This window comes from Aethina tumida, chromosome 7 (assembly GCF_024364675.1).
Source record: "Aethina tumida isolate Nest 87 chromosome 7, icAetTumi1.1, whole genome shotgun sequence".
In the NCBI taxonomy this organism is placed as follows: Eukaryota; Metazoa; Arthropoda; class Insecta; order Coleoptera; family Nitidulidae; genus Aethina; species Aethina tumida.
In genome coordinates this window covers 6969924-6985829 of record NC_065441.1, presented here as the reverse complement: position 1 = coordinate 6985829, position 15906 = coordinate 6969924, and the positions used below count along the sequence as shown (strand labels likewise).

Sequence of the window (15906 nt, the reverse complement as noted above, 5' to 3'; positions counted from 1 at the left end):
CGTATATTTATTTTATCTAACAATATTCCTTTTTATTTCACTACAATGAGATGATTCATTCTATTGCGCTTGTCTGTAAATATTTATGTTGATGATTTTTGTCATCATTTGATAATGGTTCTGTCCTGTTGTTTAATGTTTTTGTGTTTTTAAAATTTTAATTTAACACATAAGAATAAAATGAATTCCGAAGTAATCTCCAAATCCAATGCCACCCCAGACAGAATATTTAAAGTGATAGTGATTGGCGACTCAAATGTGGGGAAAACGAGTTTAACTTACAGATTTTGTGAGGGAAAATTTTTGCCATTTGCTGAAGCGACAATAGGTGTAGACTTCAGAACGCGAATTATTGATGTGGATGGTGAAAAGATTTTGGTTTGTTCAGTAAAAATGCATATTAAAATCTGGTTCATTCCTTGTTCAGTTGCAGTTATGGGACACGGCAGGTCAAGAAAGACACAGAATGTCCATGGTGAGACATTATTACAGAAACACTCATGCCATCGTATTTGTGTATGATGTTACTAACAGGAATTCATTCCTCAGCCTTAAGAAATGGATTGAGGAGAGCACACTGAATTGTCTTGCAGATGTGCCATGCATACTCATTGGTAATAAATGTGATGAAAACCAAGTTATCTCCACACAAGAGGCGCAGAAATTCGCTGACGAAAATAATATGCCTGTAAATAATCTCTGTAATCACCTTATTTAAATATTAAGGTATTATTTTTGCAGCTTTTTGAAACATCAGCAAGATTAGATGATGAACGCAACAACGTTGATGCAATTTTTCTGACGCTGGCACACAAACTTAAAAACCACAAAAAGTTTATTCAAGATAACCCCCAAAAGACCACAATCAAAGCTACGCATGTTGATGATTGCACTAAAAGTGGTTGGTATTGTTGTTAATTTAAGCATTAATTGTATTAATTTTTTATTTATATATGTATATTTAAATAAATTATTTTATTTAACTTCAGTTTTATTTGGTTGTGTAAAAACAATAATAACATTCAACAATGGAATTATAGATTTATTGTGCAATTTTGTTCAGTGTAGGTAGTTTAAAACATCTACATAGACTTAGTTTGACCTAAAATTACACGAATATTTACATCACAGGAATAAAATTGAACTGCAGAACACATTTCACACACAATAGTAAGTTAAAGCAGATGTTGAAATAATGTGTTTTGCAGTTTTAAACATTAAATACAATTCGGAAGCAAGTTTAGATGAAGAAATATTCAAAAAATGTTTGAAAGACAAGTCCAAAGTTACATTATAAACCCACAACAATCATTAACAAATCAGTGAAAATTATTACAAACAAAACAATTGTTTCAGTCTTTTGTACAACGTAATACAAGAAAAACAACTTTTAAGTAGTGTATTATATAAAAAATAATCCTATATTTCTTATACAGGCTATATAATTATTACAACTGTAATATGATAAATATTTTATAAAAATGAGTGTATTTACACAATTTATAATGAAGAATATACGAATATTGGGAAATATTCTTAATCTAGTTGATCAGCAAATTATTTTGGTTTAATTAAATTGCAAAGTAAATAATTTGTTCCTAGATTAGAATACGACACAATACTTCTAGATATGTTTAATCTCCCATATACATCTATATGTATTTCAATACATTTAATGGAATGAATACTTTATAAACAAGTAGTAACAAAAATCGTCGTCAACAACGATAAAAAAATAAACCACTTGCATTTGCCACAAAATAAATATTGTATAAATTTTAGATTAAAATACATAAATAGTATAATTTGAAAGTTGTCCATATAAAAATAACAATAAAATCACAATGTTTCCAATACTTCAAAAATATATAATCTTCAATATCACTGCTTTCATTATGTGTTTCACTCCGTCGCACCTTATTAATTAAATGACTAGCTATATAACCAAATATTATCTCTCTGTCAAATCAACACCGTATTTGTAAACGACTACGTCCTTGTTCTCGAAGTCCAAATAGGCAGTTATGTGGAATGCCATGTTCGAGAGCACCACCACATACTCGGACAATGCGAAGAACGAATAAACTGCAACAAAAAATCTTATTAGATTTATTAATATTTTTTTGTTAAAAATTATTTGTAAAATTTATATTCTGTCTACCTCTATTATTGTTATTTGCTTATTTTTTGTTGAAATTAATAAAGAATTTTAGTAATTAAATCAATTTACACAAGAAAATTGTTAAAATTTGAGAATTTATAATAGTAATTACAAATAAATAAATAATTTATATAATTTAAAAGTAAAATAAGCCAAAATGATATGAAAGTATAAACTACATGAAGAGGAACATTTTGAGTTATTAAATCAATATTTTTTTTTTTATTCAAAACAAGATAACTCAACAAATAAAATTGTCTTGTTAGAAAATATTGTTTACAGTAAGAATTTATAAAAAATTAAGTTTTATTAAATTGTTATGAAAAGGAATCAACAATTGTTTAAGCACATCAATTTACACAAGAAAATTATTAAATTTTGGAAATTTATAATAATAATAATAATAATTGTTGTAAATAAATAAGTAACTATATTTTAATTTTGTAAATATTAAAAATTTAAATTATTGTAATTTTTAATTTAATGCATATTATTTAAAATCTAGTATTCATAAAAAATAAAGATGTTGCCATGGTAACAAAATACTAAAAGTAAATAAATGTACAATCTAGTGGCAAGTTTTATAATATATATTGTTTAAAATCAAGTTCTCATAAAAAAATAATGATATTGCCACAGTAACAGAATAAATAGTATATATTCAACAACCATGGTGCAAGCTGCATTTAGTCTGCACCAAGCTAGCAAATGAAACAGACCATTAAAAAAACTTAAGGTACATATAAACAAAACAAATTTAAATTAAGAATAAACAGTGGTCATCAATGAACATATTTACATTGTAAATTATCTGTGAAATTTTGAAGAGATGGGGAAAGTGAGTGCTACAATTGAATTGATGGAAACACACAGGATGAATTTAAAGTAAGTATAATATTATTCAATTTAATTAAATTTTAACTATTATTTTTACTTAGTTGCCTACTTACTGTATGGTTCACAAAGTGAATTATGTCTCATGAACAGGTATGTGGCTAATACGATGCAGATTATATTTATACAGAGACACCTCTTTTTCCACTTGAGACTGACCCTGTGTAATTTTTTTGATCTACTCTGTATAATACATGTCATGATCATGTAAAATTCGGATCCTAAAATAAAGCAAACGAACGCGTTCGCATGAACATCTGAAACATCAAAATTATTAAATGCGGGACAGATAAAACATGTTAGTCTTACCATAATGTTTGGATGATGTGAAATAAGACAAAACAATGAGGGAAAGGTTCTCAATGATATTGAGGATGAAAGCAATGTAGCTGAGCCACAAGTCACCGTTGTACAGCAAATTGCTGTGCTGTTTTAAATACAGATAAGCGACGCACAAACGGGGTCCCGCCTGCAACGTTATGGCGATCTGCCAAACCTCCCTCTGCGGCGAGAAGTTACCGATGGCGGCCGAGATCGACGGAAGAAAGTTGTAGACTTGGCAATGAGTGAATGTGGCACTTTCGAAGTTGAACAGGACGGAGTACGCGATGCAAAATAAAAACGAAAACAATGGACAGCACAAAATGTAGACGGCGAGCTTCGGAAACGAGAGCCTCCAGTGTGGGGAGGTGCCGTATTCAGTGTACAGCAGACCATACCTCGCCTGGCCAGACATCGTGCCCCTTATAATTAAAAAATCTAAATCTAATTGATGCCGTTCCTTCGTCTTTAATTCATGGTATGTAGAGGTTAACTAACTGTCATAACTAATACGAAGTTGGACCTGTAATACATGCTTCTTCTTCCGTATTATGATGACATAGACACAAAATTTTATAGATTATTTAAATCTGTTATTCCCCCGTTTTTTTAAATGAAATTGAACGAACATTTCAATATGGGTTTACATATATTTGCTTTAAACATTTTAGTTTATATATAATTGTCATTTAAAATGTTTTTTTATTCTTTCATTTAATATTTGGAATTTGGGAGAATTTAATATAAAAATCTTGATTTATTCGTTTGTTGAGATGCACTAAATTTAAACAAGTAAAATTAAAATTTTTTATGTAAAGTGTTAAATTTGATAATTTAATAGTAAACGTAAACTGTTTCAGAGATATCAACGGAAATAGAAATTTAGAAGTTGTGAAAGAACGTACTAGATTTTCTTTTAATAAAAAGAAATAACCATTAATATGTTTCTAAATTTATAAATTTTAATTTTCGTACATATCTCTAAAACGGTTACAGATATCAATAATTAGTGTAATTACGTTTTATTTATTTTTGATATTATTTCCGTCGTTTAGAAATTACTTTTAGTCATAAATTTCTCTTCAGTTACCTTAGCTGAGTACTTGAAGTCGTTAGATATTTGAATGTCAGCCTGAAATTTTTCAAAACAACCCCTATTTCTGATCTAATAAATCAAGGATAAGAATTTGAACAAGGAAAACTATTATTATAGTGTTAGGTAGTCTTTTAAATGTTAAATTATTTATTTGCAAATTGTCCTTTGATGAACTAAATGATAAAAAGTGCTCCTGACAAAAAAAATAGAATATACCGAGGCCAGATGTAGGGTTTTTTTTGAAAATTTCAGATGGACCTTCAAGTGTCCTACGAATTTAAACTTAAGGACACAGCTGCATATATTTATCTATTAAAATTAATGTTTAAATTCGGCAAATTTTTTAATTACATTTGCTTTAAAAGTAAAATTTTTGTTTGTAATACTAAAATAATTACACAATTCAAATTAAATTTCTGCAGTTGAATTTAATAAATTTCTCCTTGGGTGGCTTTAGCTATGACCTTCAGGTCGCTGGATGTATGAACGTCAGCTTAAAATTTTTCAATGCAAACCCCTATTTTTAACCTCAGGAATCATCAGTGGGTATTTCAACATTGGAAATTACTGTAGAGTTTGGTTTTAAAGTGCCCTTTACATCATTTTCAATGTTGAATTATTTAAATATTTCTTAAATAATGTAAAAATTAAAATTAAAAAATTAAATTGTGTATCAAGATCCTGTTACCGCAGCATCAAATCATTTATCCTAAAAAAAAACATAGAAATCATTCACTTAACAAGATGATAAATGTTTTTAATGTAGAATTTGTTCCATTATTGATTTCTGAAGTTAGAAATAGGGGTTTACTTGAGATATTTCAAGTGGACCTTCATATGTTCAGCGACCTTAAGGTTACAGCCAAAGTCCCCCATTTGTTTTCTTTAAATGAAACAAATACTTTTTATTTACCATAAAACTAACAACTTATATTTAGTGTTATTAAGGCACTCGGGGACATTATACCAAAAATGTTCTTATTTTCCAAAAGTTTGGTAGACAATCTATTAAAATTAATGTTTAAATTCGGCAAATTTTTTAATTACATTTGTTTTAAAAATAAAATTTGTAATACTAAAATATACAATTCAAATTAAATTTCTGCAGTTGAATTTAATAAATTTCTCCTTGGGTGGCTTTAGCTACGACCTTCAGGTCGTTGGATGTATGAACGTCAGCTTAAAATTTTTCAATGCAAACCCCTATTTTTAACCTCAGGAATCATCAGTGGGTATTTCAACATTGGAAATTACTGTAGAGTTTGGTTTTAAAGTGCCCTTTACATCATTTTCAATGTTGAATTATTTAAATATTTCTTAAATAATAATGTAAAAATTAACATTAAAAAATTAAATTGTGTATCAAGATCCTGTTACCGCAGCATCAAATCATTTATCCTAAAAAAAAACATAGAAATCATTCACTTAACAAGATGATAACTGTTTTTAGTGTAGAATTTTTTCCATTTTTGATTTCTGAAGTTAGAAATAGGGGTTTACTTGAGATATTTCAAGTGGACCTTCAGATGTTCAACGACCTTAAGGTTACAGCCAAAGTCCCCCATTTGTTTTGTTAAATGAAAACAAATATTTTTTATTTACCATAAAACTATCAACTTATATTTAGTTTTATTAAGGCACTAGAGACATTAGACCAAAAATGTTCGTATTTTTCAAAAGTTCGGTAGACAATTTTCCCAATATCCAAATATTAATAAATCGTGAAAATAGTAACAAAATAAAATTTTTATATTGACCCCCTAATACAAATATTCTCTTCCTTGAAACAAACTAAATTGGCGAAGGCAAATTATTCTTACATATTTTGTAGTAGACTCTGGGAGATTTAGTATCACAAACACTGTTATGAAATATAATGAAAATTTTCCTTCGCCATAATAGTTATTATTTTAATTATATAAATTTTTGTTTGAAATATTAATGTTGAAAAATCATCCCTGTCCTTTAATTAATTTTAAATTATACATTTATTATATAAATTCTATTAATTCTAAAACTGTAAATGTGAAATAAATATTTTTATTAAGAAATTTTCATGTTTTTATTTAAAAAATTGATAATTTATAATTAGTTTTAAGGTAAGTATTGAAATATCTATTCACACCAAATAAATTTAAATTTTAGATCCTCTTAACTGAACAATTAAATTCATTTGAATAATTTTTTAATCATAAGAATAAAAGAAAAATTCAATTGTATTGTCTGGCATTCCTTTCAAACTGATTTGAAAATACGGCGCTGACCAATTTGGCAATTGCCATACTAGAGGTTGCCGCGGGACTGGGCAAAAACCTGCAGTTTATGATCCTACTACTCAGACCTTCTCCTTCAAAAAATTCGAAAACAAAATCGTCCACAAAATGGCCATCTTCATCTATTAGCTGACTTTGTACGGCCACAGGTCCAGGCTTGATATCCTCCAGTCTGAGAGTTCCAACAAGCTTCTTCAGCTGCATGTGTTGCACTTCAACGCAAAAACTTTTGGCTAATTGAACCGCACACTTTGGAATGTTCTTGACGATCATCTTTTGGAAGCCGGAGTACAAGAGCATGTCTTTGATGTAGGTTAAATTCAGGTCGACGGAGCTGTAACCCTCCCGTCCGAAAGCTGGCAATGCGGAAGGTCCAAGGAGAGTTTTACCGTCGGTGGTGGGGCTTAAGTGGATGCCCAAGAATGGGGCTTTAGGATCGGGCACTTCATAAATATTTGTTCTTACTTGGCAGTTGTTATTGTCGTTCATCAACAAGTATTGCACACGAAATGAAACGTTCTTGCCTTTGTGTAAGGGGCTGAAGAAACTCGATAGGTTTTCTGACTGGACGCCCGAACAACACACTAAATATTTTGTGAAAATCGATTGATTTTTTGATCCAACTTCTATTGGAAATTCTGTTGAAGGGGAGCCTTTAATATCTAGGACCTGCAACAAGGATCACACACTTGGAGTGTGTTCAACTGAAGTTAATCATGTACCTCAAAGTTATATTTTATGTTTCCTCCACAAGAAAGGTAGTCATTCAAAAAATGCTTCGTTATAATACTCCAATCAACGTTAGCAGTATTTGGTGACCACAACGCCTGTACTCCTTGGCAATCTGGCTGTATCTGTTCAATCCGCGACTTGCTTTTGATCATTTCCAAGCCTGGCACACAGTTTTCTTGACCCCTTTGATAAAGGGCCTCTAGTTCCTTGATTTCGCAACGTGAATTAGCTGGTAACAGTTTCCCACATGGTAAATAAGGAATATTTTTCTCCTGGCAATAGTTTAAAATCATGTTTGAACCTTTCACACATAGTTTGGCCTTTAAGGAGTCAGGTTTGTAATAGATACCCGAATGGATTACTCCGCTGTTATGTGAGGATTGATGCAAACCTGGTTCAGATTCTTTTTCCACCACTACTATTTTGATATTTGGATTTTCGTTGAGAATTTGTCGTGAAATAGCCATTCCAATAATTCCACTTCCTATTACAACTAAGTCATATGCTTCATGGCTACAATTTAGCTGGATAAAAGTATAAGGTGATGCTCCTGGACATTTTACCTTAATTGGGGTGAGAAAAAGGAGTATTTTCTTCTCAGATGTTTAACAAATTGTAAGATGAACATTTCAACGTCAGTTTTTTAGTTTAATTTGAAAAATGTCAATCTTTTCAAGTGAATTTGATGTGGCAACTTTATTAATTACATTTGACATATGTCACCTTTGAAAATTACAAAATTAATGTTGTTAATACTATTTAAAAAACGATTTTTGTATTTATCAATTATTATATTTTGAAAAAAAAACTAAAAACATTTTACTTATGTAGACATTTATATTTCAAATAATGTACACAGAACTATGGATCAATAAACTGAAATACTATAACTAAATACGTCGTTACAACACCAGCAACCTAAAATTTATTTTATATTTATATGATTGTTTTTATATTTTTTTAACTTACACTAGCTAACACTGATCGATTAATCTCGACCAAACCGGACAAGTAGAATTTTACTTTGCAATTCGAAATTGTGAACAAGAATAAATTTATCTAAAAAGTAGTTATGCAAAATAACTGAAATTTATTTGTTATTTTTAATGTACCTGTTCGCTAACTTCTTGTTGGAAGTCGCAAGTTAAGAGTTCACAAATAAGTCGGACCGTATGTTTGTACTAAAATAAACAAAACAAATAATGATATTGAAATAATTAATGAAAGTACCTGATTTAAACAAGATTGACATGGTTCCACTATGACGCACAGAATTATAGAATGCATCAGGATCCATACGAATTTAAGAAGTATCTGTATTATCATCCCATTGTTGCCTATTTCAGTCAAAAAGAAGTATGGAGTTTCAACGAGGTGAACGATGCAGTTTACCAGTAATAACTATAATAATAATTTCTAGAAATCCAATATTAAATATAAAACATAGGTACCTCTCACCACAAGTGAAAGTCCGTTGTATCTGTTGATTTTTTCTACGCATTTACATATTTTGAAGTATGCGTTAGTTAGAGCCATAATTCGACTGACTAAAATTAAACAACCTTCAATATTTTATAAATTATGTAATGTTTTATTGACCTGAGAAGTTGTAATTGGCTTTCTCCATCAACATGTTTTCCAAATTCATTCTGCTTTTATTATCATTAGGATGGACAATGCGATAGCACCCATATTGATTGCAAACTGTCCTTTTACAAAACTGTAAGTCCTCCTCAAGGATGCTATTTAAAGTACGCAGTTTTGCATTGACTGAATAAATCATGTGCCAGTTCAATATTAAATGCATGACAATAATTTCGTACAGCAAGTAAAATGCGAAGAAATTCTTAAAGAACACCCACAATCCCTGCTTCTTCATCGAAACGTGGCCCCAAAATAATATATCGAGAAGTATAATCGCATTGAATACTGTTAATATTACAATTTTGAAAATCTTGCATCGCTTTTGGTCTACCTTCAGTTCGGTGTTAGGGATGATTGTTTCAACTTTGTTCAATTCCCTGACAAATTGAACAACTTTGGAACCCCTTACAAACGACACTAGTATTATTTCGACCCCAATAAAAATCACAAAGCACATGTCGCACAACGTTATGTAACGCGAACTTGGGTGGCTCATGCGAATCGAAGAGTTGCAGTCCAACGTCATGTCCACATAAACGCCGTACGAACTAAATCCTCCTGAAAAACTATTTTCAAAAAACTTTAATCTTTTGTGAGCTACTCACCTAAAGCCAAACCAAGGAAAATTGAATACAGAGTGAATTTCTTCGACAATTTTACGACAACACTGTCATCGTTAGAGACAATTTCCAAAGGCAATAGTCCGAAGAACCTGGAGGTCAAGAAAGTGGACTTCAGCAGTGACATGTTGCGTTTGGAAGTTTCAACGACCGCCGTTTCCATTTCTGTTCAATTTTCATCAAGGAGGGTGGAAAAAACTGTTTACTGATACGTCGAAGCATTTTAATCGAACGGTTTGCGATACATGTGTCAGATATTGAAAATCGGGTGGTAAACAAATATAATAGATATGTTTACGAGGTTTTTATATTTAGACAGAACTTGGAAAAAAGTTAGAAATGGTAATGCATTTTCTGTTTTAGTCATTCAATTATTTAATGCGTTGTATTTTAATTTTTAATCTAATTATCTGTTAATGGTGTCTATTCATCCATTTTCTGTTACTGAAATTTTCTATTTGTATAACATAAATTGTTTAAAACGTAACATTATCTTAAATTTTGGATTTTATGTAGCTATAATTTAATATAGTTATAACTCCAAAACAATGGAATTACAATTTATTAATGATACAATTTATATTCAATAAAATACGACAACTGATATTGTAAATGCTTTAAGGTAAGTAAGTGTAAGGTTTAACATATTAATAGACATTAAGTTAAGGGTCTATTGTAATTTCATAACTGTCATAATAACACACGTCAAATGGGCGAAGACAAATGTTCAAACAAAAGTGAACACGAGGACGAGCACCATGAGCCCTACACCGTACCAGACTACAAAATCTACAAAGTGGAGGACGTCCCAGAATTGGCTACCGTCCAAAAGGCTTTAGCTTCTCAAGGTCTGTGTGATCCCTGGCTCAGAAACGAAGTATGGCGTTACAACGTAAAGCAGTTCGGAACGGAGAAAACGAGATTAAAGGCCGTCTTCTTCAGAGGTTTCACACTGGGTCTGGGAGCATTTGTACTCACAGCCATTGGGTCCGTATTATATGACAGGTTCGTTCGCAAAGAACATGAACATCATGACTATCAGGAAATGATGGCTCACACGGAGCAATCTGAAGAATGTGTTTGTGAGGACCATACCGGAACGCACGCTGGAGGCTCCGAGATTCAAGCCGAAAGTCCAGGTGAAGGTTCCTCAAAGGAAGACAGTAAATGTAAAAAATAGATACTTTATAATTATTTAACTATTGTGATGTACTATTTCAAGGATATTGATTAATAAAACTTCACACAACAAAAACATTCGAATCGTTTTATTTCGTTACCCGTTTTTGTTTTAATACTTACAAAACAACTGTATAAATTAATTTGTTGAAAGTTAAAATTCATGTATATGTAAAAATAAATGCGAATACAAACAAAATATACAATAAAAAATATAATAGAGCATTAAAAAATTTCAGTTACGATTTATTGTGCACGGTCACATTAAATTTTAAAAGTATAGGTTAACAAGGAACGTTTGTATCTTCGGGTGTCAAATTAAATTCCTTCTCAATCTTTTCCGACATCATACGAGCAATGGCCAAGGAACTGGTGGCGCCTGGACTGGGAGCATTCCTACAATGCAAAATCCTGGAACCAATTTCTGTATTGCTCTTCTTCATCATGTCGAAATAGAAATCGTCGACTAAATTGCCTTTCAGATCCAAAGCTTGGGCCCTTACGCCAGCCGGGCCCTTTTTCACGTCTTTCGTTGTAATTGTGGGTATGAATTTCTGGAGTTGCCTCACTTGCAGGCTTGTTATAAAAGATCTGCTGGTTTCTTTAATGCCGGCAGCCAAGAATTTAATTGCGAGTTTCCTGAAGCCGGGATACAGTAGTGCATCTATGAGTTCGCGTACGTTGATATCAGTCCATCTGTAAAAACAATTATAATTAATATTTTCATAAAGGTATTTAAGTGGTTTCCTACTTGTAGCCCTCTCTGGCAAACGCCAGTACGGCATTGGGTCCCAGCCAAACGTCTCCGTTCATCCTGGGAGTGAAATGCACACCCAAAAACGGAAATCTGGGATCAGGTACTGGATAAATATTGGCCTTAACGTTCTTCGCCTTCTCGGGAGACAGTAACAGGTACTCGCCCCTGAACGGTACTATTCTGGGGTCACGCGGACATCCGGACATTTCGGCCAGTTTGTCCGAGTACAGTCCACCGCAAGTCAAAACGTACTTGGCCAACACTTTCTTGCCGGACTTTGACTTAACCAAAACCGGATACTCTTTGTCTCCGGAGTCTTGAAAACCGTTTACCTCATAGTTTAAGTGAATCTGTCCGCCGGTTTTCTGGAAATCGCTCCCGTAATGTTTCGTGACCACGGCCCAGTCCACGATTCCGGTGTGGGGCGACCACAGGGCTTGCAACCCCTTGCAGTAAGGTTCGTACTGCTTGATTTCCTCCTCGCTCGTCAACAACTTCAGATCTTGCACCTGATTTTTGATACCTCTGTCGTGCAGTTCTTTCAGCCTCCCCACCTCCACCTCATCCGTAGCCACTATCAGTTTTCCTACTTTTTTGTAAGGGATTTCGTTTTCGTCCATGTACTGGTACGCCAATTTTAACCCTTCGACGCACAGTTTGGCTTTGAGTGAACCGGGTTTGTAGTAGATTCCGGCATGGATAACCCCGCTGTTGTGGCCGGTTTGGTGGGCAGCTAGGCGGTTTTCTTTTTCGACGATGGCCATACGAAGGCTCTTATGTCTGAGAGCCATTTGGCGGGCTGTGGCCACCCCGACAATCCCGCCACCCACTATCACCACATCGTAAGCTTCGATATTACTAAAACAGTAAAAAAAACGTATTATTATTCAGTTTGTCCAAAATTGTAATAATAGATAATAATAAAACAAGTTTTACATTCCATATTTAACACAGTCATTGTAATATCCGTCAATAATTATATTACAGTTTAGATAATTAAGACGTTGAACAACTTTTATAATTAAATAACATGATTTAAGAAACAATGAATATGACCTTAAATATATTCGAAATGTTAACGTTATCAAACTAGTTGACACATTAAAGAGTTGAAAATAGAACATTAATCAATATTTATAATGTGTAAAAATTGCACAACGCTGATTGGAATGAATAAGGATTATTGTAATCAATGAGCAAATAAATAAAAATATTTAGCTAAATAAATGAATAATCACAGATTATTAAAACTGTGTACTTGTTGACACCGAATGAATTAAACATATATTCTTATTCTTTTTTCTATATTTATCTCTTATAATTGCATTAGGGAATCTCGTGATATTTTTCTGGCACAATTCAATGCGTATTTATAGAAATCGAATAGATTTACACACAAGCTAGAAAATTCAGCATGTGTCCTATGCAGCAGACCGTTATTTTAATGATTTGGATTCGACTTCATTAAAATAACTCGTTATTATTTAGAAACTTGGATATTTAAAGAAGTAATGTAATTTTATCATTTTCGAGTTATCTAATTTTGTCTTCTTTGAATAATTCATGAATATAATAATATAATTCACCACAATTGTCGTAAAATCACATATATAAATACACAGTAAAGTGACTTATTAAATAAATATCCTTCATTTATATGACGACAAAAATTTTCCAGAAAAAAATTGATCAACGAAATTAATATCATTTATGAATTTACAATTTACTAAATTAGATTGTTTCTATAAAATTTTACATATTAAACTATTCTCTTATCTTACATATAATACAATAGACTGATAATTCACTAACAATGTTTATATAATATTTTATACAAAATCCTTATACACTTGAACAAGATAAACTCAAGTTCATATAAACAATTAATTAATTATATGAATACTTCAATATGTTATACAAGCTTACTTTAACTAAATAATTAAAATACAAAAAATAATAAGTTCCAGCTAATAATATTTTATGATACATAATAATATTAATTTAAATTTGTTGCTTTTTATTTTAAATATTTTTTTATTAATATATTTTGTAAAATTGAAACATTATTTAATATTCTTATTATTGTTTGTTAAATGTAATTATAATATTTAGTTATTCGTTTCTTTATTACAAACAAACATAGATTAAGTCACTTTTAAAATTCGGAAATGTGTGAATCCAAAATGATACTACCAACCAAATCAAACGAAACGAAATTACCAAAAATTCGAACCAATTTTACCTTTTGTTGGCAGCAGTCGACAGAGGCCTTAAATTCGAAACTTTGACAACACCTCCGATATTGTTGATCCGCAGTAACGCACCGAGTCGCGACATTTCAGCAGGAAGTCGACACCGAATCTCTTAACGGACGCCGTGACACTGTCGGGAAACGTTCAGACTTATAATTTTCTAGCATTTGCCCCCGTAAATGTGCGTTAACCTGACTGGCCGTGGTAAAAATTATATAATCGACACTGGAACTATCCGGAATGACATTCGCGCCCTTGATAGATAAATCAATCGTTTTGATTGCCGCTGCAGTGGCAGGAATCTGCAGTACCTGCGATATGGTTGCACGGATGTCCGAGAGATGGCAAAGTGATCGCGGTTGAGCAGGATTGATTGTCTGTGGTTCACATAGGATTAAATAAATAATGATACAAAAAACGTGTACTTATTTGTAGTTCCTGTAAGGGAGTCGTTAGAAGGACCGAATAAACAAAACATTAATTATAAGAGAATACAAATTATGAAACTGACGTGCTGAAAAATAAATAAAATTAATGACAATTTATTATTAATATAGCAACATATTTAATTGATTGAACGTCAAATGAGTGTCAATCTTTTATTGAATACCTTAGGAGACATATTTAACAACGGTCGATTTGTTGTTAATATTGTCTCTTTAGATTTTTAAAGTTCCCATTATCTTACGTTTATCATATTGTGAAACAATTTATAAAATTCTTTTTGAAGAATGAAACTTATCCTTTTTATTAAATGTTTTTTATCGTTTTGTTCATTTTTAACATTTCAAATTAATTTTAGTAATTATCTTGAAGTTATTATCTATACCCTGTACTATATATTTATTGCATTTAAATCTGTCAGAAGTAATAATAATTTAATGGACCTTACTATTTTGAATATTAGCAGTGATTTTTATGGTTTATTTTTATGTACTACCTAAATGAAACCTATGTTAATAAGAAAAACAAACAATTATTATTTTAACAATTTTATTATTCGCAACTTTCCCATTTATTTGTTAAAACAATTTTGTTGATTGTTCTTTAGAAAAAAATTGTATTTTTTTCTTAGAATAAATGGAGTAAACTTTTAGATACATTATAATGTATATTTATGCACATACTGTGTATTAATTATTTGTAAATTAAGTATTTTTCATCATTTGAAAATGTTCATTAATACATTTAAGAATATAATTTTGAAATACCTCAAAAAAAGTGCCTAAAAATTTAATTCATTACAATTTTCTGAAGATTTTAATATTTCATATATGCAATTTCTAAATTGTATATCTAAAAGCATCAAAATTTAAGGATGTATTTTAAATTTAATCTTTATATCCGTAAATTACATTTTTTACCCGTTTACAGGTAAAGTAAACTTTTATCGTGGAGCTCGTAGTTACAAGGTAATTTTGATTAAATTGCATCACAGTCGGTGCACAGACCTGGGGAGGACGTTGTTCGTGTGCTTTTAATTAAAAACTACTTCAGAGTCTCCGACGATTACGATGTTGCGGTTTTTTAAATTTATTTTCATTTATTTTATGAACATGGAACGTCGCTGTTCTCTAATCGTATTAATTATTAATTAAAAAATAACTTTGGTCTAATTGCAAGTTTAGGCTGATAAAGTTTCATTTTGATCTTCATTTAGAAAGGAATGCTACCTGGATAATTTTATATAAAGTTCATTTTAGATTTTTCCTAATTTGGAATTTATTTATATAGTAGGTAAATTGGGAATTTATTAATAATTTCTTAAACATTATCAGCACACAGTTTATCCAGTTTTATGAATGTAAAATATGGTAGTACTTAAAAATAAAAAAATGGAATATACATGAATTGAAAAAACAAAAATTATCTAAACATTTACAAGTCAAAATTGCCATATTTATTTATATTTGTATGTATGACTGAATTTGCCAAACTATCAACAAAACAAAAAATTGTTCCACTGTTGTTGCTTCA

General features: G+C 31.0%; 6 protein-coding genes across 6 annotated transcripts; 2 read left to right on the top strand and 4 right to left on the bottom strand.

The window, feature by feature from the left end:
* Positions 1-96: 96 nt before the first annotated feature.
* Positions 97-983, top strand: LOC109597953 (ras-related protein Rab-33B-like). Its single transcript, XM_020013740.2, has 3 exons — positions 97-378; positions 428-688; positions 742-983. The coding sequence occupies exons 1-3, from the start codon at positions 181-183 to the stop codon at positions 916-918; spliced, it is 636 nt and encodes a 211-aa protein (XP_019869299.1). The 5' UTR covers positions 97-180; the 3' UTR covers positions 919-983.
* Positions 984-1021: 38 nt separating this feature from the next.
* On the bottom strand, positions 1022-4001 carry LOC109597951 (post-GPI attachment to proteins factor 2). The gene is made up of 3 exons (XM_020013737.2): positions 3365-4001; positions 3112-3312; positions 1022-2085 (listed from the first exon to the last, which is right to left on the bottom strand). Exons 1-3 carry the CDS (start codon positions 3789-3791, stop codon positions 1952-1954), a joined length of 762 nt encoding a protein of 253 aa, XP_019869296.1. The 5' UTR covers positions 3792-4001; the 3' UTR covers positions 1022-1951.
* Positions 4002-6548: 2547 nt separating this feature from the next.
* LOC109597930 (L-2-hydroxyglutarate dehydrogenase, mitochondrial-like) lies at positions 6549-8115 on the bottom strand. The gene is made up of 3 exons (XM_020013713.2): positions 8041-8115; positions 7468-7990; positions 6549-7414 (listed from the first exon to the last, which is right to left on the bottom strand). The coding sequence occupies exons 1-3, from the start codon at positions 8103-8105 to the stop codon at positions 6683-6685; spliced, it is 1320 nt and encodes a 439-aa protein (XP_019869272.1). The 5' UTR covers positions 8106-8115; the 3' UTR covers positions 6549-6682.
* A 194-nt stretch (positions 8116-8309) lies between these two features.
* On the bottom strand, positions 8310-9868 carry LOC126266265 (gustatory receptor for sugar taste 43a-like). The gene is made up of 7 exons (XM_049969916.1): positions 9727-9868; positions 9077-9679; positions 8936-9024; positions 8708-8878; positions 8590-8658; positions 8447-8536; positions 8310-8395 (listed from the first exon to the last, which is right to left on the bottom strand). The coding sequence occupies exons 1-7, from the start codon at positions 9866-9868 to the stop codon at positions 8339-8341; spliced, it is 1221 nt and encodes a 406-aa protein (XP_049825873.1). The 3' UTR covers positions 8310-8338.
* Positions 9869-10413: 545 nt separating this feature from the next.
* On the top strand, positions 10414-10998 carry LOC109597931 (NADH dehydrogenase [ubiquinone] 1 beta subcomplex subunit 3-like). The gene has a single exon (XM_020013714.2). It carries the CDS (start codon positions 10451-10453, stop codon positions 10919-10921), a length of 471 nt encoding a protein of 156 aa, XP_019869273.1. The 5' UTR covers positions 10414-10450; the 3' UTR covers positions 10922-10998.
* Positions 10995-14303, bottom strand: LOC109597948 (L-2-hydroxyglutarate dehydrogenase, mitochondrial). The gene is made up of 3 exons (XM_020013734.2): positions 13920-14303; positions 11672-12535; positions 10995-11616 (listed from the first exon to the last, which is right to left on the bottom strand). Exons 1-3 carry the CDS (start codon positions 14012-14014, stop codon positions 11205-11207), a joined length of 1371 nt encoding a protein of 456 aa, XP_019869293.2. The 5' UTR covers positions 14015-14303; the 3' UTR covers positions 10995-11204.
* Between the last annotated feature and the right edge of the window lie 1603 nt (positions 14304-15906).